Consider the following 26343-nt stretch of genomic DNA (forward strand, 5'->3'; position numbering starts at 1 on the left):
AAATGTATTTTATAGGGTACATATGCAACAGTTTATAAAGGAAGAAGTAAATTGACAGAGAATTTGGTGGCATTAAAAGAGATCCGGTTGGAACATGAAGAAGGTGCACCATGTACAGCTATAAGAGAAGGTATGATTTGTGGAAAAAGAATACAATAAAACCAAGCCTGGGGAAGGGGACTGAGGGGGAGAGCTAGTATCTAAAGCTGAAATATTTAATAGAAAGGAATTAATTGGTTAAGTATATTATTGTATAGCTTATAATGAAATTCTATGAATTTATTAAAAATCATTGTCATAGACAAATATTTAACATTGGGAAATGTTATATTTTGGTGCATGGGGAAAAAGCTAACCATAAGTAATATATACAGATGTAAATATGTTTGTATAATGATACAATTTTTTTTAAAAGATAAATTACCCAGAAAACGGTTTGAGGCATCTGATTAGCAATATAGAGGAGAGAAAGGTACTTGGGCTCTATATCTAAATTAATCTTACAAGTCTCAATAAGGTAACATTTGAGAGGAAACAGAGGATATAGAGAGTGTTAATGTAATATTGGGGATAATTTTAAGAATTAAAAATATCAAACCCAGAACCATAAAAGAAAAGAAAAACATTTGAGTCTCTTAAAATTGCTTCTACAAATGCCTTTGGTGGGTTGTTTTAAATTTAAGAGACTCTTAAACTTAATCATTCATGTTAAACTTAAGATTTTTTTAAAGACTGGCTACCACAGACTAAATAATTGGCTTTTTTTTTTTTTTTTTTTCTGTTTTGCAGTTTCACTATTAAAGGATCTAAAACATGCAAATATAGTAACCTTACATGACATTGTTCACACAGATAAATCTTTGACTCTGGTCTTTGAGTATCTGGTAAGCATTTAAAAATTCAGTATATAATTTTGCCATAATAAATCATAGCAAATTGGATTTTTCAACAGCCTCAGGGACATTATTGTTTAGTTATTAACATTTAATTAAATTATATGTGGCTCATTATCTTTCCTCAAAAAACAAGTTATTTTTAAAAATTGAATAGTATTATGTAAATTAGCCACGCCTTCTCTATGTATCACGTAGTAAAGTGCTGTATTTCTTTAGGATAAAGACCTAAAACAGTACATGGATGACTGCGGAAACATCATGAGTATGCACAATGTGAAGGTATGTTTTAGCGTGTCATTTTAAATTTCGTTTAAAGCAGAGACAAGCACTTAAGCATACATGAACTACAATACATGATATATGTCAGTTTCATATATTCTGCTTCAGAATTTTCTGTTTGGCATTTTAAATAGGTTGTCATCCTCTGAATATGTTTACTTAGAACTTTTGTTTACTACACTGTATTGTTTTCTTAGGATCAGACCTTTTTGTAGAACTACATTTTAAATGTCTTAAAGAGTACTTTTGACGTTTCCTTTCACATTATAACACTGATTCTCTTAGATACAGAATACGTTTACATGTATATTTTGCTTAAAATGATTGCTATTATATCAAAATCTACATGTTTAAAATAAAAGTGATCATTGCCTTCTGCAAAGGGCCTCCTTTAAATGACAAACTACCTTAACATATTTAGGATGGCATTTAATTATAAAACAACTTTTCAAGATACTAATCTAATGAGTAAGGCCAAGAACATGCATAGGTATTATGAATACTAGGCTGGAGATACCAGTCTATACTGTCAGGAGGGAAAAGTAAGATAATTGTATGTTTTCTTAAAGATATCTAAGATGTAAGTAATGCCTGGTAAGTTTGGTATAGTAATCAGTGCCAGATGAAACCCAAAGTAAAATAAAAGTAAAATTAAGTAAAAACATTTGTTAACAGTTGCATTCTTACAGTAGGTTTCTTTGACCTGGTATATGCCACACTTAGCAAAAATTTATTTATCCAAACTTAGTCAACAGTTTGTGAGAAACTATTCTGGAAATAGGCTGTCCCAGCTGTGTGTTTGAGATAGTTCCAATTCTGTAGATAGTAACTTTAAACTTAACACATTTTTAAAAATAGTTAAGTTTGGTACAGAAGACAGCCAGTTTCTTTTACTAAAAAGACTGCTCAAAATATTGACGTCTCTTTCCGTATATGTTCTGTGAAAATTGTTTTCATCATTTTACATTTTGTTTTGCAAGATGTTGTGAATCTTACTTGCATTTATCTGTTTGTCTTTTATGTTGTTTTTCCTGCTCTCATGTTAGCAATAATGTGGAAAGATAATTGTCCTTAATTATCATAATTTGACAAAGATTTGAGAAGTTTATATCTTGTAAAACCAGGTCTACATGGCTGGCTTAAGTTGTAAAGTATTTTATTCTTTATCTGTTTAAATAGCACTTATATTTTTCCAAACATAAAAAGTAATGAGACTATTTGGAAGTAGTAATTTTAGTTTTCAAAAAAACATAAATAAGTAGAGGGTAGAAACTCTGCTAATTAGAATTTCTCCAGGCCCATTGTTCGCCTGCTGCCTTGGCTTATTCTTGAAGTTCTGCTATTTTTCACCTTCATGTAAACCAAGGGTACTCTCTTGAATCCTCTGGACTTTGAGGCTCTTTTTTGTTAACTAGAAAGAATCAAAGACCTTCTGTATTTCATGTTCCTTTTTCTTTCAAATTTCACAACAAAAAGTCTACCATTAGCCTTATAGGAATTGCTTTTTTCAGAGTCATTCAGAGCTGTACAGTGCTAATTCCCTGTTCTGAATCATGGCAGATTTTGAAGGCTGAGTAGGAGGTGCTGAAAGTAAAATACCCAAGAGGTGGGTGATAGAAGCTGATTTAGGTTATTTTAGGTTATTTTTATAGCACATAATTTGCCAGAGCTATGCAGCGCCATTCTTTTGGACTCTTCCGGATTTTCATAAAACCACCAATTCCAGTGCCTTAAAGACACTGTCCCAGATTTTGGGGGTGGTGAGGAATGGAGTGGGGAATGGTAAAAGGCTGTTGTTTCAAACTTTAAGCCTTAGTAGGCCTGTAAGTTTATGAGGATTATGTGTACTTTAAATCATTTTCTATAACAATTGAACTATTAATACTAAGACAAAGAGTTTCATTTCACTTTGTTTTCAGTATTTATTTTCATAGGTACTGTCTGACTAAAAAATAGGTAGATGCTTCAAATAGAATAATAAATTGTAAAATTCAGAAAACTACATAAGGAGAAGGATATGGTTCCTTTTTTGTTTTAAACTATTCCAGGCCAGTTGGTTTTCTGTTTACCATAACTTATGCTTATACCAAAGTATATCTTATTTTCTGTAAGACTAATTTCTATTTTTTGTTTCTATAGCTGTTTTTATACCAAATTCTCCGTGGTTTGGCTTATTGCCACAGAAGAAAGGTGTTGCACCGAGACTTAAAACCACAGAACCTCCTCATAAATGAAAAAGGAGAATTAAAGCTAGCAGATTTTGGTATGGAACATATGAGATTTTTATAAATAGTTCCAGGTGGTTAAGTTTAAAAGAACAACCATTGATGCTGCATGATTGCTTTTATGTGGGTCTGAGAGTTTTCTCTGTAGCCCGTGGAATGAAATATTTGAAAATTTTGGTGGGTGAGTTTTGTTAGTGAAGGCTTAAAAGATACCAGTTCTCAGGTGTGGCTGATAGACCCCTAAGAGTCCTGAGACCTTTCAGGGGGTCTCAAGATATATTATCAAAATTATTCTAAAAGTTACTTGCCCTTTTCACTATGTTAATATTTGTACTGATGATCCAAAAGTAATAAGGGATAAAAAGCTACTGGTGCCCTTAGTATATAAATCAGGGCAGTGGCACCTCCCCGTACTTAGTAGTCATTGTATTCTTCACCACTATACATATGTAGGAAAAACACTTAAAAAGGTATTTGATGAAGCAGTAAAATTTGTTAAATGTTATTAAATCTTCATCTTTGAGTATGTCTTTTCAGTATTTTATGTGATGAAATATATACAAAACATATTTGCTGCACACAGAAATACTATAGTTATTTCAAGGAAAAGTGCTTGCACAATTATGAGTGCAAACTGAACTAGCCCTTTTTTTTTTTTAAAGGAATATCACTTTTACTTGGAAAAAAAGTGACCAATAGACAAACTGTGGTTATACAAATGTTTTCTTGAAAATGAATGAAGTGAGCCTAGTCTGTCATTTCAAGAAAAGCAACTGTTAAAGTATTTCTTGACAATAGTAAAATTTGAGTTTTCAAGCAAAAATTAGATTTTGGAAATTTCGATCTGCCATTTTTGAGTTTGATAGCTTCTTAATACCTGAGGGCTTTTCTGATGAGATCAGTGGTAATATTAACAAGTATGATTTTTTGATATGCTAAAAAATGTAAATATTTGTAATATTTGAATAACCCAGGGAACCAGTATCTTCCAGATGACTAATGCAGCTATTACAGAATTATGCATAGGTGAAAGATCCATTTTAAGTGCAAGATAGACCAGTGAACTTTAATGTAACATTGAACAAGAGGTTCATTGATATAATTTCAGTCACCACATAATCTTTAAGAAGCTATTTTCTAATTCTGATGTAGTATCAAAGAAGAATATGTATAATTATCAGAAGCTGTTTAAAGGCTCTTCTTTCCAACCTCACAGCTGTGTGAAAGCTGACTTTCTTTATATATAACTTAAAGCAAACATCATAGCAGATTGAATGCAAAAGCAGATATGAGAATCCAACTGTCTTCTATTAAAATAGACTACAAATATATAAAACAAGACAATTTGCGCTAATTTTAATTTTATTTTGGAAAAAATATTTTTCATAAAAATGTTCATGTTAACATAAGTAGTGTTTAATGAAAAAGTTTTAAATTATTCTCAGTTTTTCTTACATGGCAGGTATCAGTAAATATAATCTGTATAAATAAAAGCTCTTTGGGTCTTCAGTAATATTTAAGACTGTAAAAGAGGTCTTGAGAGTAAAGAGTTTAAATGCCACTACTGAAAGGGGTTCCTTTAACTTACCTGCCACCATGACTTTGTTTTTATTTATACGCTTAATAATTTAATTAGTAGCTGTTTGTCTCTTTTTAGCTAAATCCAATTTTAAGAGAATACTAGGGAAACTAGAATTCCATGTTTTTTGCTTCTAGGAAGTAAATTTTTTTATATTGAGAGAACTTTGTATAGTAGCTTTTTTTTTTTAATATTTCACATTCTGAGAGTTTGAGTACTCTAATAGAAGTTAGTTTTTAAAAGCCCGTGCAGTTTTTAATAGTTAGTATTTATCCTTTTTTTTAAGTGATTATAGTAGTTTTACTTTTGGAGTATTTCATTGAATTTGAAAAATATTCGTGCTTCAAGTATTACTCATAGTAACATTTAAAAATTAGTGTTCTTAATTTATTATGGAAATTCCTATACTTTTTTTCATTTAACACTTTTCCACTTGTTTGAAAGGTAGGTTGCCATTTAAAAGGAAATGGGTAGGCCACATGAGTTTAGATAATAAATTGCAAGTTATTTGCATATACTTACATAGAGTGTCTAGGGCATAATTTATGTTATTTTCCTAGTAATTATTATTCATTGTCCCCCCATCACTCTCCCTTCTCTTTTTTTGGCCAACCTGTATTTATTGCTGCTTATTCCTCAATCCCAAAATGAATGACAGTAATAGAAAAACCCTGCTTGGCTATTAGAATTGCAAAATGAATGGCAGGGGCCATCAAAATTTTACTTTTGGCAGGGAATAATACTATGAGTGCTTTAAATTTTGTTTCTTTACCTCTACAAAGCAAACCAAGCAAATTTCATCTTCCCACAGGCCAACAGGAAGTTCTTAATATTCCATGAGCTAATACGATCAACTTTGAATTGCTTTTAGTTATTTGGTTTTTTTTACTGGTTGCATAGTAAGTATACGTCAGACGCAAGTAAGGGAGAGTCATGTAACTGAGTATTTTACTATAAATTGTTCTTGATTTCTATGAAAATTCTACTCCTGTTTCTGTGATCAATAAAATTCTGGTCTAAGAAGTTATTACTATAAATAGATGTTTTCATTAATAATAGAAAATGGCTTGTATAATAATACCATATCACATTTAATTAATTTTGTTTGGAAGAGATGATTATTTATTTCATTTCATGCCAGTACTGCAGTTCTGATTGTGAACCAGGAGCCTATTTGAACAAGCACCCTCGTTTAGAATTCTTTCAGGAGCAGGAGTATAAGATACTGAGGAAACTATTAATTGCATTTGCTTTGATGTTTCATGTATAGTTTATAGGATAAGAAAATTTGCAGCCTTGTTCTTTCCCCCATATAACCCAATATTAATAAGAGGAAGAGAAATCAGAAAGCTATCCCCATTGGCTTATTACCAAAATTTGTTGAATTTATTTTACCAAGTTGGGATGGTAGAGTAAAACCTGTAATTAAATAAAAGTGTCAACATTGCTTCAGTTCAACTCTTTAGCCCATACGCTAAAGAAAAATAGTGTGAGTGTTGCCTAATTATTTAAATTTCTGCTTTCATTTGGGTGACTTTATCCAGTTTAACAAAGTATCGAATCATCCATTTATGACATTTTTCTTGTTTAATATTTTAGTCAGCATAATTGTGTCACACACAATAGAAACCACAGCCTAAAAAATGAATTATTTTTTGTTGTTTGGAATAAACTATATGTTATAATAAATTTATATTTCTTCAAATATTTTTTAAAGTTACTACTTCTGGTGATCAAAATTTGGAGGTGTAGTGGTGGTAAAAAGAATTCTCTTTTGCCAGTGGCTCAAGAGATAAAGTTGTGACCTCTTGCCTTTATTTCTAGATAATCACTGAATTTCATATTAAATTGACAAAGGAATGATATGTTTTATATCATTTAAAACAATTAATATCCAAAGGCAGTGAGGTTTGTCTTACTTTAAAGTTAACCATATAACTTAAAACTTAAAAAGAAAGTATACAACAATGTAATTTATTCCAGGGAATAGACTTCTGCAAGGGAATTGTCAGTGAAACTTAATAGGATCATGGACCAGTAACTTCATGGTTTTTTGGGGTTTTTTTTTTTGGTATTCTATTTTTTTATTGAAGTATAGTTGATTTACAATATTGTGTTAGTTTCAGGTATACAGCAAAGTGATTCAGTTACACTCATATATAAATATTATTTTTCAGTTTCTTTTCCATTATAGATTATTACAAGATATTGAATATAGTTCCGTATACTATACAGTAAGTCTTCGTTGTTAATCTAATTTAGATACAGTAGTGTAACTTCATGTTTTTTGATAAGAATTGGTATAGCAAATTAAATTTGGAATCAGGTTAAGAAGTGACAAAAGCCTATAGTTATAAGAAGTAAAATTGTTATCTTAATGTCACTGGCCTATTTTGCATTAATTTAAGTTCAGGTAGGAAGTAATTTGGCATCATAATTCATGGACCGAAGGAAGAATATCTTAAGATTAACCTAGATGCCATACCAGGTGCATTTACTCATAATAGCAAGCATAGCCTCTGATTATGGAATTGTTATTTAGTTTAATTACATAAGGATTTGCTGACCCAAGACCATGCACACTAAAAAAAAAAAAAAATCATAGAACTAATTTTGTTAAGCTTCAAGAAGGTATAGAGTAGCCATCTCAAGCATCCTTGTGATAGGAGTCATGGTGAGAATGTGGACTGGGAAATCCATTCTAGCTATTTCTTAATGATTTTCTTTCCCCAATGAAGGACTAGCCAGAGCCAAGTCAGTTCCCACAAAGACCTACTCAAATGAAGTTGTCACACTGTGGTACCGGCCACCTGATGTGCTTCTCGGTTCCTCGGAGTACTCAACACAGATTGACATGTGGTAAATATATGCAGATATTATTGCCATTTATAATTTTGAAAGAATGTAGCCATTAACACAGGGCAATACTGGTAGATATTTGGCTTTAAAAAGGTATTATTTTAAAGAGACACAATATAAGCAATGAGTTCTGGAACGGAAGATCACCTATGTTTAAATACCAATTCTGCCACTTAAAACTGCATAATAACTTTATCAAAACTACTGGCCTGTTCTTCATTTGAGGAAATGGGGATAGTAACAATAACTACTTTAAAAGGTCGTTCTGTAGATAATGTTAAGACCAAATGAGCTAATGTATATAAAGCACTTAGAAGAGTGTACATTCTCTTACATGGTAATACTGTGTAAAGTGCTATGTAATTTAAAACAAAGTACATAATAATTTAAAATTATTATTTTTATCATCATTTAATATTCACCAAAATCCACTTGCTTTAAGTTGATCTAGAAATAATAAAATACTATAACCATCTTCCTCACACACCACTTTGATCATAACACTCCTTTATTCAAACACATTTGCCGCTTCCCCGTTGATTATCTATAGAATAAGGTACAGTTCTTCAATCTGATACTTAATGATCTCTATAATTTCTCTAAACTTTTTTCAACTTATTTCAGGCTATTCAACTTACTTCAGTTGTTTCCTTTTAGCCAAATGGCTACTCACTGTATCTCATAAATAACCTGGACTTTCCCACCTTTGCTCTTATGTTCATACCAGTTCATCCATTTGGAATGCCTACTCCGCTTCTCTAACAAGAGCCTGTGCCCAGGAACTTTGAAAACATGGTTTCTCATAAATCCTTCCTGAATACAACCTAGCCTTCCGTGGCAATACCTTCCTCTGAACTGTGGTTACATTTATTACTTGTACCTGTCATGTAGTGATAAGTCATACTTCCTTCTGTTGTTGTCTTGGGTTGAACATTTATGTAACTTTGTATAACTTTTTTTTAATTGTGGAAAAATATACATAACAAAATTTATCATTTTATGCGTACAGTTCTCTGGCATTAAGTACACTTACACTATTGTGAAGCTGTCGCCACCATCAATCTCCAGACCTTTTAACATCTTGCAAAACTGAAAGTCCATACTTATTAAACAAGAACTGTCCGTTTCCCTCTCCTTCCAGACCTATGGCAATCACCATTCTCCTTTCTGTGTCTGTGAATTCCACTTTTCTAAGTACCTCCTATGAGTGGAATCATACAGTATCTGTCCTTCTGTGACTGGTTTATTTTACTTGGCATAAATGTCTTCAAAGTTCATCCATGTGGTACAAAGATATTTGACTTTATGTGTCAGAATTTCCTTCATTTTTAAGGCTGAATAATCACTGTATATGTATGTTATAGTTTATTTATTCATGCTTTGATGGACACTTAGGTTGCTTCCAGCTTTTGGCTGTTGTGCTGCTATGGACATGGCAAATACCTCTTTGAGACACTGCTTTCAGTTCTTTTGGGTAAATACTTCGAAGTGGAGTTTTGCTGGGTCATATGGTAATTTTTTTTTTTTTTTTTTTTTTTTTTTAGGAACCACTGTACTGTTTTTCATAGTGGTTCCATCATTTTACCTTCTATATAACATTTTAATATGTATAATTAAATTTTATACATAATTGCTAGATTGTAAGTCCTATAAAGGCAGGACTATGTCTTTTTTAATTCAATTTTTTTTGTTTTATGAGAGAGATAATTAGGTTTATATACTTGTATATAATGGAAGTACTGGGAATTGAACCCAGGACCTTGTGCATTCTAAGCATGTGTTCTACCACTGAACTATGGCTTCCCCCTGCCAGGAAAGAGTATGTCTTAAACTCAATGTATTCACACAGATCCTAGACAGTGTCTATTCTGTGAACCTGTATCTATTTCTCTTCCTTCTCTTAAACACAGACACACGTTTATTCACACACTCTTCATTTGGTTTACGGGTTCTCTCTCTGCTTCCTGCATAAAAACATCTTGAATCATTTGCTTCTCTGTATCCCTGCTAACCACCACCTAACACATAGTAAGCATTAAGTAACTGTTAGCCATTGTTAGTGTTATTCTTCAGGGATCATGCAGAAGAGAGCTGGACATTTTAAGTGAGGGAAATGGATGTATCAGTATGGAAGTTGAGACAAATAGGATAAATGTTAACAAATTAGTTTAGTTGGATCTGAAAAAAATCTCTGCAGATTTTCTAGCAGGCTAGTACAAATTCTCCAGAGAGGCAGCCTTAAGGAAAAGATTCTTGTGCTTAATAAAGTGTAAATGGATTGCTCATCTCTCTCTCTTTTTTTAAATGGTTTATTTCGTAGGGGCGTTGGTTGCATTTTCTTTGAAATGGCTTCTGGAAGGCCTCTGTTTCCAGGATCAACTGTGGAAGATGAATTGCACTTAATCTTCCGACTGCTAGGTAATGGAAGAAATCTTATTCCCAGTGATTTGTTACCTCCAATTGACCAGCTAGATAAGACTGTACCTTTAAAAAAAATATTTACAAATTTGATACTGAGACTAACATTAATAGTTGTTATAAGAATTGTAATTAGCGTGATTAAGATAAAGATAGATCCTTCTAGGTAACTTCTTTTCACTTACTCAGTTCCACCTTAGTAATAAAATTTTCTTCTATAAAATCTTTATGAGAGAGAAATATTATTGAAAACTGACCTGTAGCACATTATTAGGAAATATTTTAGCTTAGGTATCAATGAGGCATCATTTTTATGGCATGATTGTATAGTCCAGAAATAAAATCTGTATGTTTACTATTTCTGTCATTTTGGTTTCAGTTGAAATAATCAGGTCATTACTAAATAGAAATTGTTCCTTAAGATACTTCCTTAGTTCTCCCTGTTTATATATATTTACCTATATAAAAATTTTTATATATTTATAAATATATATTTTTTTAAATTCAGGAACTCCATCTCAGGAAACTTGGCCAGGTGTTTCTTCAAATGATGAGTTCAAGAACTACAACTTTCCAAAATACAAACCACAGCCTCTAATTAACCATGCACCCAGGTATTTTTTTTTTTTCCTTTAAGTGAAAAGGGGAAAACCCACGTGATTCTTTATAGTCTCTTGAAGCATTAGCCTCGGTAAGGATTCAGGAAAAAAAATACATGCTACACATAAACAATTCTTAAATATTTTAAGATCTAGTTTAATTTGATTTCTTCCTTTCTATGTCAGATTAATTTTATAATTCAGTGACCAGGAATTACCAAAGTATGTTAAGTCCACAGAATTGAGGTGTAAGTGAAATGAATATAGAACGCATGTATTAGAATTCTAGGGTTTATGTAGTTCCCTTTCCTGGAAGGAAGACATTGATTAATGCCTTATTCAGTACCATGAAGACTATGATGAAATTTGTCCTGCTGTCTACACAGTTATTCTGTATTTACTTAAAAAACCTAAGAATGTATTGTAAGCAAAATCGTGACTCTTACACAAGATGACCTGTCAGTATTTCAGCCATTGTTAACGATAGTTTGTATTCTAAGAATATAAACTGTCTGACCTCATATCCTTAATATTGGCTATCCAATTAAAATTTGTTTTCAGACATACTCCAGATCCAAGACTCCCATTAAAATTTGAGTCAGAATATTTTTACTTACGGAATATATTACATTTTCAGTAAGTAACAGAATAAATAACCCTATTGACCATATTTTTTCATCTTTCTTTAAGTAAAAGAAAAAGAACACTAAGATACCAAATAAGGGCAATGTCTGTTTTAATCGAAATTGCACACAACATAACACACTCACTCTAGTTCTGTTTATTCCCAAGATAGGGAATAATAGCAAAACTGTTCTGGTACCAAAAATATTTTAAAGTTTTCATGTGAATTGATATTCTTGCCACTATAGCAGCTAACAACATTCTAAGTAGACTTCTCTTAGGAAGAATATTATGTGCTAGACTTTTTTGTATGTTTTTCTCCTATTTTTGTCATTTACATATTTCTTGCTACCAGATTCTTCATGACCTTAGCACCTAACTTGTCTGTGCCCATGAAGCTCTGGATGTTTGTCAGAATGGCAAGCTGCGAAGGATAGAAGAGTCTGAAGACTCTCTAGGTCACAGTACCCACTCACTCAGGGGGAAATATATTTTTATTCGTAATTGTGCTTTTGGCAGTGACAGCTAATTTCATCCTTAGGTTATCTTTACTCATTGCTCAGCAGACTGCCCTGTAAAAATTTGTTGAATGACTTATTTCTGTGTTTATTTTGAACCACAGTAATCCATTTCGGGGTCACTTATCTTTTTGTTTTCACTTAAACAATAGGAAAATGATACTTTTGTACTCTTGTGTTCAGGGGAACACTATGAAAACTGATCTGATATACTTAAGCTTTCTCAATAATAGAGGTTACTTTGTTTTGACACAAAAAGGTGATTTTTTAAAAAATTCTATAGTTTTAATAATTAATCTGTTCTTGAATACTGAAATTTGAGTTGCAGCCCAGTTATTTGTGCTTTCTTCTTAAACAAGTGGCAAAATAAGTCTTTTAAGGATAAAACATTTGAGTCTGTTTGAAAGAAGCAAGGTGTGCTATTTAGGGCACTTGAATTTAACAGACACTTGGAAAATAGTTTATTTGAAAAATTGTTATCAGTTAAGATAAAAAAATAAATTTCTACTTGTCTGTTGTTTCTAGGTTAGACTCTGAAGGAATCGAGTTGATTACAAAATTTCTTCAGGTAAGTCACATCTTATGTAATTGTTAAATGCTGTGTTAACTTCTCTGCGCCTTAGTTTCTTTATCTTTAGAACGGGATCGGTAATCTCTCTCTCAAATGTTTGTCATGACAATTAAATAAGATTATTTATGGTAGTATCTAGCATGTGTTAAGACATACGCTTAGGTGAAAAAAAATTACGGTTTCTCTTACCTTGTCTGGTCTCCCATTGTGACCTAGAACAGTCTGAGGTAGTCAGCTGCTGGTATTGATCAACTATGTCAAGGTCATGTTCTCTGCAGTTCATATTCTCTCATGTTCTCTTTCTCTTCCTTATACTTACTGATGTACAGGCTGCCGTACCTTCAAATACCATTCATATCTTTATTCAGAGCAGGAAGAAGAGAGAGGATAAGGGTTGTGTTAGCCACATTAGTCCTCTTGTACCTAGAAAGCAGAGGCTTTTCTGGAAACCTCTGCAGGGCCTCTTCCTAAGTCTAAGTCTTCCTAAGGCATAACATTAATTTTAAGACAGGTTGGGTATTGGGGAGCAGAATTGTCATAATTAGCCTAAACTTAGAATGGTCATGATTTATGATTCATCTGTTAGAGTTGGAAGCATGGATGCCTTGAACAAATCTGTTATTTCATCAAGGAAAAGGGGGAAATGGTTGTTGAATAGGTAATTTAATAATGCCTTTCATAAAGGTATTGGGTTTATTTCCAAAAGTCCTTTGGTATTCATAAGAAAAATAACACTAAAGGTCAGATATTTCTAATTTTTCATCACTTCAGAAAAAAAGGGAACCTAAATTGTTACTTAAGATCCAACTTGATCTTGGAAATTTGTAGCTCAGATATAATCATTGGTACATAATCTCAATAGCAACTCAAATTAGAGCATAGTACTCCAGATTTGTTCTTTTTAAAAAAAAAAAAAGTCTTTGTATTAAGTAATTAAGATAAAATTAGCTCTGAATACTTCAGTGCTAATTTGTGTGCCCCCCCCCACACACACTTTTTACACAATTTAGAGGAAAAAGTTAATAAAGCAATTCTTTGGTTTTTCACAGTATGAATCTAAGAAAAGGGTTTCAGCAGAAGAGGCCATGAAACATGTGTACTTTCGAAGTCTGGGACCAAGAATACACACTTTACCTGAAAGTAAGAGATATTTGTAGAGTGTCTCCCTACCCCCACTCCCCTTTATTTTCGTTTGTCCAGCATTGGAGACTAGGGTGAATTAGGGGTTTAGGAAGAGATTGTTGGTTTTTAAGCCTAAAATTCTGGTCTTTTGTAATTAGATCAGAATTCCTTGAAGGGAGGTGTATGTCTTACTTGCCTATGTTTTAATTTACTTCTTTGAACACTGAGCACATTGCCACAAGTCTGTAAGAAATCAATAGCATTTAGGCATGGGTCATTAATCTTACTGGACTAAAGTTGGAAAATGCCATCTGATGATAGGCATTGTCATTTGGCCCAGTCTGGATTGCTTTGGTTCAGAGGTGTTAAAAATGGACTTCAGGCAAGTAGTAATGAAGCACAGCCAAAACATAAGACTGTTTTCTTGTGAAAGTAGATTTCCTTTTTGGTATGTAAAGATGATTTTCCTTTACTGTGTTCACTTTGACTTTACTGTCCCCACATGATGGTGGTGAGCATATTGTCAGTCACTAAAATAGCCAACTTCTCATGCCTGAGGCAACTGCTTGATTTTGCTCGGAACATTCTTTTTTAAAATCACCTCAATATCGTACTTTATTGAGTAAGGTGAGTGGAGAATTGTGAGAATATTTGGGAACAGAACTGCCAAAAGCTTTCATTAATTTCCCATTCTCATTTGCTAGACAGTATTGATTGACCAGAGTTTTCTAATTAGAATCAAGGATCCTTAAGACTTTTCACATAGAACTTAGACTGCATATTTTTTAATGAAAGACTGCCTCTCTGGCAGAGATTGAAAATGAGAAAGATGAATTACAAGTGTTTTTTAAGATGATGTTTACATTTCATTTTTAATATCAGGTTTTATATTTTGAGTTGCAGGTGTGGTGTACAAACCTATTTCTTGTTTTTCTGTAAAAATCTGCAGATAGTTTGAGGATTTGACCTTCATGCCATTATAAGAAGACAGATAAAGAAAGGGTAGAATAAAACTGAGTAATACTTTTTGATTAGGTCTCCCAACTCCAGTTAAGTCCTAGAAATAGATAATGTACATTCTCCTCAGAGAAACACATACTCAAAGCATGATTTAAAGCAGAGTTGGGGGAGACATGTTCTGAAGGGAGGTTAATTGGTTTGATTTTCTTCTCAACAGTGGGACAGAAGGGAGAATATTTTGGCGGGGCTATAACCTTATAAATGTTTCATGTTGACTTAGTATACATGTTTAGACAGTTTGTCTACAGTTGGGTTATATTTGCGTTAACGATGTTAGACTTTCACCTGATAATTTTTGTCTGTGCATTTTAGGTGTATCAATATTCAGTTTGAAAGAGATTCAGTTGCAAAAGGACCCGGGTTTTCGAAATTCTTCTTACCCAGAGACAGGTGTGTTTGTCATAAACCATTTCACGTGTCGATCATGAAATTTTGTGTGGACCCAAGTTTTTGGTTTATAAATTGATCAGTAAAATTATTGATGTAAAAACCAATGTACAGTGCATTCCACAGCTGTGTATGTTTAGCATTGCACGTACTCACTTTTCTGTATGATATGGGCAGCTCAGTAATTCTTCAGAGAGAAATCTGACTCAGTCAAATCAGGGATCCTGAAAGCTGCAGATGGCACAAAGACCTTTTACAAGTGGCCTGGCTTGATCACTGCACACGCCATCCCTGGCACCTGAGGCAGAAGACACATCTTATGCTTCCCTAGTCATCAGGTTCATCACTTCGAAGCATAGAAGCTGTAGACTGACCCCCATCAACAAAAGGGTCATTTAAGAACAGTGCTGATCACTCTTACCGTGGAATATTAGCTTTTGCTGGTGGGAACATTAGCTTCATAGAGTCACCAAATACTGTATGTGGGATAAAACTGAACCTTGAACTGCCTCATAAAATGACTTTATATTTTAGGACATGGGAAGAACAGAAGACAGAGCATGCTCTTTTAAGTCTGATAACATGGTTTCAAGCCCAGCCCCCAGCCTTTCTTATCAATCAAGGACTCAGATCTGAAGGCAATTATTTCTTTTGGTGGACTTGGAATCTTCGTTTGTCTACACTGTCCTCTTCACAGTGGAGTCTTTTTATTTCAGACCTACAGATTGTTTTTATATTTGTTGTCACAGTGTGACAATTTTTTTGTACAGTTGGTTTTAAGGTCTTTTCTGCCATTAGAGCCAGTAGGTTACAGCTATTGATGTAACTGTAGCTGCAATTTTTGTGCAGGACTGAGAAACACAGTGCATTATTTATTGCGGAATCATTGCTGCTAAATAACTACTGTCTGTTTATTTAACACAACAGTTGAATGCCTGAAGAAGTTGCAGTGGCTTTATTATATGTGAATGCATCTGTTTCTCCTCACAGATTGTTTTACTGCTGCATTTTTTTGTTTGTTTTTAAAAATAACTGCAGTGTTTCCTGGAATGTAAATTTAGCTTTGCTTAACAGTAAAATAAGTGAGCCATCTTGAACACTCTTAAGTTCGTGCTATATAATTTTTTATTGACCATTGGCAAATAGAGTAGCTAAGAAATTGATAAGCACATTATGTTTAGGAAAGCATGTGATACAGAAGTTGATTTGGGCAAGTAAATACCTGACATTTTGGGGATCTTGCATTAGATACCAGTAAATTAAAGCACCAAAATTACTTATTTTTACCTTTCCTCATTTTAGAAATATTTACTGCATAATAATGGATATTTGTATACTAACACACTTAACTTGTTTTACATTGTGCTTTAATTTAGTTAAAACTAAACCATACAAGTCCAGTCAAACATGAGAGGTCTTGTTACTGTTTATTTGTTTTAAATACAATTCTTTAATTAGAAAGGATAATACTTCATTGGGGAACAATTTATTTCATTTGAGAGCTGTGTGTATGTGTGTGTTTTTATAACATTCACTTGGAATCAGCTAAAAGCTATAATATGTCTTTGAAATGAGCCATGATAAATACAAATGAGAGAAATGAGAACTTAGAGCATTGTAGGTATTATGTGTTTACCAGAGATAGTAAATATTACAGTTTTAATTATGCATCTTTTTGAACATCACAACTACACCTTGGTGTTGGCAGCAGTGTTTTAAGTATTTGTGTTCACTTTTAAGGACTATTTGTTTAGTGCATCTTACAAACTACAAATCTTAATTGGTATATTTTGTATTGGTCATGTAAATTCTTGGCTTATATATCATGAAAGTAGTCATAACGTAATTTTTTTCCTGACGTTCACTGTAAAACATTCAGGGGTCCTACCATTTCTGTTCAGGAAATCTTGTAGTTTATTGTTATTTAACAGTATTAAGTGAATTTTTGTATATTTCATTTTAACTTTATTTGTGAATAGTGATTGTGGCATGTTTGGGGTGTTATTTTAATATTTCATGATACTGAAATTTTAATTTTTAAAAAAAATTCTGAAAGAAACAGATTCATGTGTAATGGTGAATATTGGACCACTACTGCTTTTCACATTTGTAAATTGGTTTTATGTTAAACCCTATAGCCTAACAAAACCTGCTGTTATTTCTGACAGACATGTATTAATATTGTACTTTGAAGGTTATAAATATTATGTGGAAGTTCCTCCATTTTGTTTTGAAATTTATAATAACAAAATCTTCATGTTGTTAAATTTGTTGAGTCACAGTTCTTTCTTGGGGAAGAAGGCTGTGCAGAATGGGATAATTTTCTTTCATGGGCCTCCTTAATATAATGAAGTCTCGCTGTGACAGTGATGGTAATTGATTTATATTTGTGCCGGCCATTCACTTAGTGGTCTTAACTGTAATTTTGAAGGATAGCACTTTCAGGTATAACGGTCACATTTTTCATTTCATGGGTTACATATCTGACTTGTTGCTAATTTGACCATAGGTATGCATAGATTTGATTCTTGCATATAAAAGGTGAAGAACTATACCTGGTATTTACATAAAATTCTTCTTCCTAGTAAGAGCTAGGGATGTTTCTTCATTTTATTAAGGAATTTGATTTTTTTTTTTTTTTTTGATACTTGAGCACCATTCAGATTCTGAAAACTTTGCAGTGAAGAGAATGAAACTGAGAAATTTTGAACCTTGAACACATGATTCGTCTTAAACTGACAAGGTTCTTAAAGGTAAGAGAGGATGCCTTTTTTGTTTTCCTTCCAAGTGTTGCTGTTAACACATTGAATATGTCGCTCTGTATGGAAGTGGCTGTATTCTGTTTGGCGCTTTACAAGCTTATGTTTGAAAGACTACTTGTTAATGTGTTACAATAATCTTATCTTTTAGACCCAAGATAATTCTTGTGTTTGTTTTTTATGTGTGTTTTTTGTTTTTACTGTTTTTTACTTTATATATAACAAAGTTTGCCATTTTAACCCTTTGTAAGTGTGCAGTTCAGTGGCATTAATTATTACATTCACAGTGTTGTACAGCAATTACCACTGTCTATTTCCAAAATTTTCCATCACTCCAGACGGAAACTTTGTACTCATTAAGATATAACCCCCCGTTTTCCCTTTTGCCCAGCTCTTGGTAACCTCTTATGTACATTTTCTCTCTATGAATTTGCTTATTCTAGATATTTCACGTAAGTGGAGTCACACCACATTTGTGTTTTGGTGCCTAGCTTATTTCACATAGCATAAATGTTTTCAAGGTTCATCCATGTTGCACCGTGTATCAGAACTTCATTTGTTTTCATGGCTGAATAATACTGTTGTATGAATATACAACATTTGTTTATCCATTCATCTGTTGATGGACACTGGGTTTTTTCCCACCATTTGGCTGTTGTGAGTATTGCTATGAACATTGGTATATAAGCATCTGGTTGAGCCCTTGTTTTCAATTCTTGAGTTTATATACCTAGGAGTGGAATTGTTGGGTAATTTAGTGATTTTATGTTTAACTTTTTGAAGAACCACCAGTTTTTGAGTGACCACACCATTTTACATACCCAGTAGTAATGGATGAGGTCCAATTTCTCCTCATCCTCACTTTTTTTTTTCTTTCCCATTACATTCATTTTAATGGCTGTGAAGTGGTGTCTCATTGTGGTCTTGATTTGTATTTCCCTAATGACTAAGGACATTGAGCACCTTTTTATGTGTTTATTGGCCATTTCTGCTTTAGAGAAATGTCTGTTCATGTCTTTTGCCCATTTTTAAATTGGGTTGTAGCCTTTTTGTTAAGTTGGAGTTGTTCTTTATGTATTGTAGATATTAGACCCTTATGAGGTATATGATTTGTAATTACTTTCTTCCGTGGATTGTCTTCACTTTCTTAGTGGTATCCTTTATACAAGTTTTTAATTTTAATGAAGTCCAGTTTGTTTTTTCTTTTGTTGCTGCTGTTCTTGGTGGCATATTTAAGTTGCTGTTGGTAAATCCAAAATCATGAATATTTTCCCATTTTTTTTTTACGAATGTTACAGTTTTAGCACTTATATTTAGGGCCTTGACCCATTTGAATTATTTTGTACATAGTGTAAAGTGAGGGCTCAACCTCATTCTTTTGCATGTGAGTATCTAGTTTTCCCGAGGCCACTTGTTGAGAAGACTGTCCTTTTTCTACTGAATGGTCTTGGCACCCTTATTGAAAATCAGCTGACCGTAGGTGTGAGGGTTTATTTGGGGACTCTCAAGTCCATTCTCTTAGTCTACATCTCTGTCCTTCTGCCAGTACCACAATGTTTTAATTACTTGTAGCTTTGTAAGTTTTGAAATCAAGAACTGCGAGTCCTTCACCTTTGTTTTTCTTTTTTTTCAAGATTGTTTTGGCTATTCAAGGTCCCTTGAAATTCCATATAAACTCGGGATGGGATTTTCTGTTTCTAGGGGAAAAAAGTTCCTTTGGGATTGCAATAGGAGTTGAATCTGTGGATTATTTTGGGTAGTGATGTAATCCTAATAACACTATTAAGTGTTCCAATCTATGAACAAGGGATATCTTTAGTTTCTTGATATTATTTGCAGTTAAAAGAATAACTGGTAATTTAGTTTTTCCTTTTCAGTTTTCCTATCAATACAGAATGATTGATAGAACTTTAGATTTAAAAGATCAGAGGACCATTTTTCAAACCCACTCCTTTCCATCCATTTCAACCTCAGTAAGTATATTTCCTTAAATATCTATGTTTAAAGAAGATTTATATATACATAGCATGTTTTGATGTGCCATATTTAAGCTAAATGACAACTCATTTTCCAACTTGTACCCATATAGAAAAGTGAAATTTGGATCATCTGAAGTAAATGGAAGGACACCAACCCACTTGCCTCTTCACACCTTTTATCACAAAGTATTTATTGAACAAAAATAATAGTAAAAATGATACATATATGAAAGTGGATGAAGATTTGCAGTCATACAAAAGATGTGTACAAAGAGACCAACATTTAGGTTATAGTTCTATAAAACTTTACCATAGCGTTTTAAGACTGATCAAGCAAACATGTAAAAAGGGGAAAAAAGTTATTTAATATGTTCTTTGAAATCTATTTTCTGACTAAAATAGTTTTAAAGACAAAAAGCCCAGCACACGCAGAATGAGGCAGAGCGATACTGTTCCTCCAGTTCTTTATTTGTGTTATAGTGACTTTTTGATTCATCAAAAATTATGGTATTTTTCCATTTCTAATAAATGGGACCAGAGTGTATGTTAATCATAGTATTTGGAGGGAGGGAATACAAGAATCAGATTTACAGTCAGCATTTACATTTAAAATATTTTTGGTTGAAATTTTTGCACATTGACTAACTTTAGTTTCTCTATAAGAGTCTTTCATTTGAGGTATTCTCTTTCTTAACTGACAAAACCGTTTTCTTTCTTTTTTTTAATGGTCTTTTTTTTGGCTTTTCTACCTAACCTAGTTTTGGACCAGTAGTTATTTGTTAGCTAGGCATGGGGAAACAGACCTGGACTGAGCGCCAATCATTGTTCTACTTTCAGTGAACCGTGTCGCCTTCCACCACTCTCAGCTTCTCCTGTGTAGTTTGTTCTTACCTGGAAATGGTATTTGGATGCGTTCTTAAAGGCCTCTTCTAACATTTCATGTTTGGTAAATACCAGTCCCCTGGACCGGCTCTTTTTAGTACAGAATTATCCTCAGTCTGTGAGGGAGTGACAGGAGGAGCTATTTGCACAATTTTGAAATAGGCCCATTGTATTCAAAGATGCATATTAGAGTATTTGGATTTTTTCCCCCAAATAAGGGCATGCATCCTCAAACACAGAGATGCTCAGTTCCAGTTGAAAATCTCAACTTTTTAAGTTACATAACAAAATTTTAGATTTCTTGAAAATTCAAGAAATGTTTGTTTTTGTGGGCTTTTTTACTCTCTCTCATAATCTCTGCCACTTAATGCCTGGTTAGGATCAATTAGCTGCATTTCAAATTGGCCTCTGTTAATAAGGATGAAAAATACCTTAATCTCGAATTGAAATCACCAGGCACTTTCCAACTTCATATATAGAGTGGTGCCTGCTAATTTTTTGAAGGAACAGAAAATGTTTCTGTTATCACTGCTCTACACTACACTATGCAACACAAAAGAATTTACTGAGTGTTCCAAATTGTTAAATAATCAGTTCAGTTCCACAATGATGATGTTCCTGAAGAATTTTATATTTCTTTTATCAGTTATCCTTCATTCTCACCATAAATTTAGTAATACATAAAGCAGTGTGTTCTACACCTCTCAGTTTCCACAAGCAAGGATATACCTATACACATCAAGGTACCCGGTGTTAAAAGTTGTTTCTTTTTATTCATGGTCAGTCTGTGAGCCTGTTCCAAAGCATAGGATTTTCAAATGGTAATTATAGGTGCAGGGGTTTAGTGAAACCGTAACTCATAATGATACAATAAATGCATCAGAGGGGTATGATTATAGAAAACTGGGAGAACCAGGTTAATTTTTTGAAATAAGAATATGCTTACCTAGGAAGTATTCCAGGGACATGGATAGAGTGAACTTGATGTAGCTTTTCCATCATCTTAGGTTTTTGTCTGAGGGGAGTCTAAAAGATTGTAAACAGCTAAAAGTCTAGCCTTTCAAAGTTCATTTTTCAAAAAATGCACTTTAGAACATTTTATTTTATGAAAGTTTATTGTCTAAATATGGCTTAGTTTCTCGTATAAAAACATTACTTGGACATTATATTTACTGAATTTCAGTTTAAAAGAGATTCTAAGGCAATTCTCATACAATTGAAAGCAAAAAAGAAAATAATATGAATCTGCTTTCATATTGCCTACTTGTGAAAAATAATGAAATTCTACTAGAGCTGTTTGATACTAATTTTTGTCTTTCATTTTCTCTTAATACTAAAAACATTTACATAAAACTAAATGCAAAGGAAGGCACAGCTGGTTATAGTGTATATAAGCACAGTTCAGCATTTGCAGAATTAAAGAGCAAAAAATCTTCACATCCTTGTTACACTGAAAACCACTAAGAAAAGTTCTTCACTGTCAACAGTGTTCAACACTTAAAACCTAAGAGGATATAAAAACAAAAACATTAAAATTCACTTAATGCAAAACAGATTTTCATATATACTTGAATATAAAAATGTTTTTAAAATGCTAACATAAATCTAGACCATGCTGTGAAAAGTGCAAACCAAATTAACAGATGGGTTTCACAACGTCCTTCTTACAACACAGGTAAACTAGCCCATGGGAACAAATTTGTTTCATCAGTTAATGAGTCTTTAATTGTGGCCAGATGTCATCAGGATTTCTGAGAGTTGGAGGAAAGCAGGACTGGAGAAGCAGCTCTGTCCAGACTGGGGATTGGCACTGGCATGTGGCCATTGAGCAGTGTTGGGAACTGTGGGGGACAAAAGATTTTTTAAATAATTATTGCAAATCCAATGGGAAGATTTGAGTTCTTCACATTCCTAGACAGACCATAGTGGGTCATTTCTCATCACCCCTGTGACAAAGGTCAGCTGCCAGTTATTTACAGAATGAGTAACTGGATGATGACAATGAGATCAAGATTACATATAGTAAACAGAGGCTAAGGCTTAGAAAATGTCCCCATTTTATATGCCTAGGCTACTAGAAAAAATACACTTTATATGTTGCTGAAGCATGTTCTAATACCATTTCTAAATAAAGTTCCAAGCTACTCAGAACACTAATTTGCTTTGAAAAGTAAGAAAAATTAACTTTGAAAACAAGACAGCTGACTCTTGTGAAATCAGTCATTTCTGATACTGTATTCTGAAATTGGCTATCGGTTTTCGAGAGTACCACAATGATGCTTTTCAGTAACTGTTAAAAATAAGGAATGTTTTTATCTTAAAAGGCTTAGAAAGTAAGAGTATCCTTATTCTTTCAAATTAAAAAGATAAATAATACCAAACTGAATAGAGAGATCACCCATAACTGATTTAAAAAAAAGTTAATTTCTATATTGCTGGTAACTAAGATGATAAATAGAATAAAGGTATATATACTTTGAGAACTTTCAGGACTGAAAAATGCAGCAACTATACTCAACAATTAAAGACCTCCTTTTAAAACATGATATTTGAAACTAGGTTTTCATTGTCTAGGATGATATGTATCACAGTGATCTCCTGGGCTGTCTTCTAGTTTAATTCCTATTTAGTCTAGATAAACTAAATGTTAAATTTCACTTCAACACTAAATATCAAACTACGGAGCCTAGCATGTGTTAGATGTATAATAAATCTTTGTAGAACAAGTAAATATATTTTTGCAATTTTCGAACTATTTAAGTAACTGTTCTGTGTCTAGTGCCTTAACAGTTTATCAGTGGTTGTCATTTCATTTGGTATCTAGAGCCTATAAAAGTAAGTTTGGTTATCCTCATTTTATAGATGAGAACAGACTTCAGTTGAATTCTGATTGGCTAAAGGTCATGGCTTATATACACAGTATAGCCAAGTTTAAACTCTGTCTGATTGAAAGGTACTGTGCTTTCTATGCTTTTGTCAGGGGTTGGGGAATGGTGCTTTTTAATTACTATTTCTTTAATGGTCATATTCAAGGTTTTTATTTCTTTCCTGACACCTGGGCATTTTAATGCTATGTAGAATTTTATCCATTTCAACTGGGTTATCAAATCTGTTTACATTTAGCTTATACTCTAAGGCATGTTCCCAACCACTATTCCCTGGATTAAGAGGGGACACTGGAAGAAGAGCAGGTTTTGAATTTTAATTCTTTTAGCTTATTTACTACTTCTCTCATTTTGGTTTTTGTCCATCTTATTGGTATTTTCAAAAGAATCAGCTCTTGGTTTTGTTACTGATTTCTGCTCTTTATTTCTATACACTCAGTTGTAGTTTCTCTTAGCCTGGCTTTTCCGACATGTTTCATAGTCCTCTTTATTGGCTCCCACCCACCTGCACACAGTCCCTTTCCTTAAACGGTCATTTCCTGCTGTCAGATATCCCCACCAATGCCTCTTCCCCACAAAACCTGCTCTTCTCCTGCACTCACTTTTAAGTCAGAGCGGTGGTTAGGAGCACCGCCCTAAACGTGAATCAGGGCTGAACCACTTGTGTGATTTTGGTAAACTGAGCAACATCTCTGAGCCGTACTTTATCTATTCAAATAGAACTATTGGGACTATTAAATGAGAAGCCATGACATGTGCCTAGAACAATGTCTGGCATACAGTAGCCCTCAAAAAATGGTAACCATTGTTACCAATAGTATTCCCAGTCTTTTAATCAGTAATCTTTGTCTCTTCCTAATTTTCACTACCTTATTCCACAAACCCAACTAAAAGTCTTCCTCTCAATTTTATCTCTGGAATGTCTTAAATACATTCCTATTTCCACTATTCTCATCTGAAAGATGATTCTTCCCTCAGAATTTGGAGTAGTGTAGATTTCCTCATATTTTCCTGCCCCTTTTGCTTTCTGCTTTTTCAGCTGTCCTCCCTCCACACTGGTATCAAGCAGTACCTCTCTAAAGTAGAGATCTTGTGCTATCTCCAACTTAAAAAAAGCTTTCCACGGTTATCACTTAACAAGAGATTAAGGTGGGAACTCCTTCGTGTACTATTCAAGTCCCACAGCTGCTTTTCCAGCCCATCTCCTGTCATCCAGTCCCTTCCTGAACAGATAGGTACTTTCATATTCAAATGATGCAGATCTATTTATCTAGAATGTACTTTGCTGAAATCCTGTTTCTTCTTGGCAGCCCCTTCTGCCTTAGAGCCTCTGTCTAGTCTCCAGCTGGAAAAAGCTACTCCTGTTGGGTTCTTGTAGCACTCTGTTTACACATCAATTAGTCACATGTATACATCTCCATGGTCCTTGCCTCAGAGCATTGCAAATATTTGCTGGGTTAAATTTGTTGAATAAAAGGCAGAAAAAAATTCTCAATTGAAAATTAACTCTACCTTGTTACAAACTATATCTGTACCTATTCGGTGCATTCTAAATCTGATCAAAATCTGTTTCAAAAATGGAACACACATCCTAAAAACAAGCTTAAAATGCCAAACTGTCCAGTTGAATCTGATCTCACTTTACTTGTAACTAAGGTTGTATAGAGTTAGCACAGTGTCTTTGGCATCTCTCTCTACTAAAACATGTCTAGATTACAAAGCATCCTCTTCCAGAAAGGCTAGTATCTTCACTCTCCTTCCCTTAAAATTTTCAGTATCGCTATAGTAATATCTGGGGACGTTCTTTGCCAAAACTCAGCTCTGTCAACTGTTACCCTAAAGATTCTGATCTACTTTTCTAATCATTATAATAGGAAATTTGCCAGCATAATTTGAAACTTATAGGCCAAATCTAATTTTTTTCCTCCTTAACACATTCACATAGCATATGTGAAAGAGGTTTATTGTTATTTTTAAAGAAACTTCAGTAGTTTTAAAAGGAGCACTGTTGATAGTTGTCTGATTTTTGAAAATCCATCATTTGATTTTTAAAAATTAGACACTTCAAAGTATTATTCTTCTGTTATTTATCATTTTCAAAACTGCTAATTTCAACTTTCACCACACCAAACTGCTCTTATAAGGAAGAATAATAATATTTTAAAAGGTACAAAATTGTTTTTTCTTAGTCTCCTGGGTCCCAATTCCAAAAAGAGGATTCAAGGCCGTGCAACCTTGGTCAGCCATCCAAACCTGGTTGTATTTTCCTTTTCAGGGCTGTGTTCTGAATGGCTCCAGGAAAGAGGACAGGACCAGTTTGTGAAATTAAAATTCTGAGCAGGTAGCCTTTAAATGCAGTATATCTTCTGCAGAATTCTAAATATAAATTAGGAACAGTTGATCTGCAGTGTTTCTCATAATGTGGTTCCTGGAGCAGCAGCATCACTAGGAACTTGAAAGAATGTTATTATCAGGCCCCATTCCAGACTTTCTGAATCAGAAACTCTGGGGATGGGGCCCAGCAAACTGCATTTTCACACACCCTCCAGCTGATTCTGTTGCCCGAACCACTGGTCTTCAGCCTTGACTGAAGAGAAGAGGATATGCTTATCTCCCAATTCCCAGAGCTCCCGATATCCTAATAATATGTAGAATCACTGTGGATGTGAACCACTGTTCCTGTTGGGGCGTAATGGGCTAAAAAAAGGTTTAGTATCTAAGGCAAGAGATCCCAAAGAACT

At 33.5% G+C, this 26343-nt stretch overlaps 2 protein-coding genes across 6 annotated transcripts in view; one reads left to right on the forward strand and one right to left on the reverse strand.

Moving 5' to 3' along the window:
• The window catches only part of CDK17 (cyclin dependent kinase 17), a 120719-nt gene that overhangs the window by 69687 nt on the left and 24689 nt on the right, over positions 1 to 26343 (forward strand). For 2 of the 5 annotated variants that reach the window (XR_012510738.1, XR_012510737.1), the window contains exons 7-18: positions 16 to 130; positions 790 to 884; positions 1113 to 1175; positions 3315 to 3438; positions 7718 to 7838; positions 10159 to 10256; positions 10765 to 10870; positions 12523 to 12565; positions 13618 to 13708; positions 15023 to 15100; positions 17761 to 17850; positions 19734 to 19829. Coding sequence is in view for 2 of the 5 variants with exons in the window: in XM_074375256.1 (XP_074231357.1) it covers positions 16 to 130; positions 790 to 884; positions 1113 to 1175; positions 3315 to 3438; positions 7718 to 7838; positions 10159 to 10256; positions 10765 to 10870; positions 12523 to 12565; positions 13618 to 13708; positions 15023 to 15100; positions 17761 to 17813 (987 nt within the window). In the remaining 3 variants the exon portion in view is untranslated. Of the gene's footprint in view, positions 1 to 15; positions 131 to 789; positions 885 to 1112; positions 1176 to 3314; positions 3439 to 7717; positions 7839 to 10158; positions 10257 to 10764; positions 10871 to 12522; positions 12566 to 13617; positions 13709 to 15022; positions 15101 to 15631; positions 17365 to 17760; positions 17851 to 19733; positions 19868 to 19945; positions 20030 to 26343 lie in introns of those variants that run through there. The other 3 variants (XR_012510736.1, XM_074375256.1, XM_074375257.1) reach the window with 3 other exon arrangements.
• The window catches only part of ELK3 (ETS transcription factor ELK3), a 64022-nt gene continuing 57673 nt past the window's right edge, over positions 19995 to 26343 (reverse strand). The window contains exon 5 of the mRNA XM_074375258.1: positions 19995 to 22558. Within this exon, the coding sequence (XP_074231359.1) occupies positions 22460 to 22558 (99 nt within the window). The 3' untranslated portion in view covers positions 19995 to 22459. The remainder of the gene's footprint in view (positions 22559 to 26343) is intronic.

This window comes from Camelus bactrianus, chromosome 12 (genome assembly GCF_048773025.1).
Source record: "Camelus bactrianus isolate YW-2024 breed Bactrian camel chromosome 12, ASM4877302v1, whole genome shotgun sequence".
In the NCBI taxonomy this organism is placed as follows: domain Eukaryota; kingdom Metazoa; phylum Chordata; class Mammalia; order Artiodactyla; family Camelidae; genus Camelus; species Camelus bactrianus.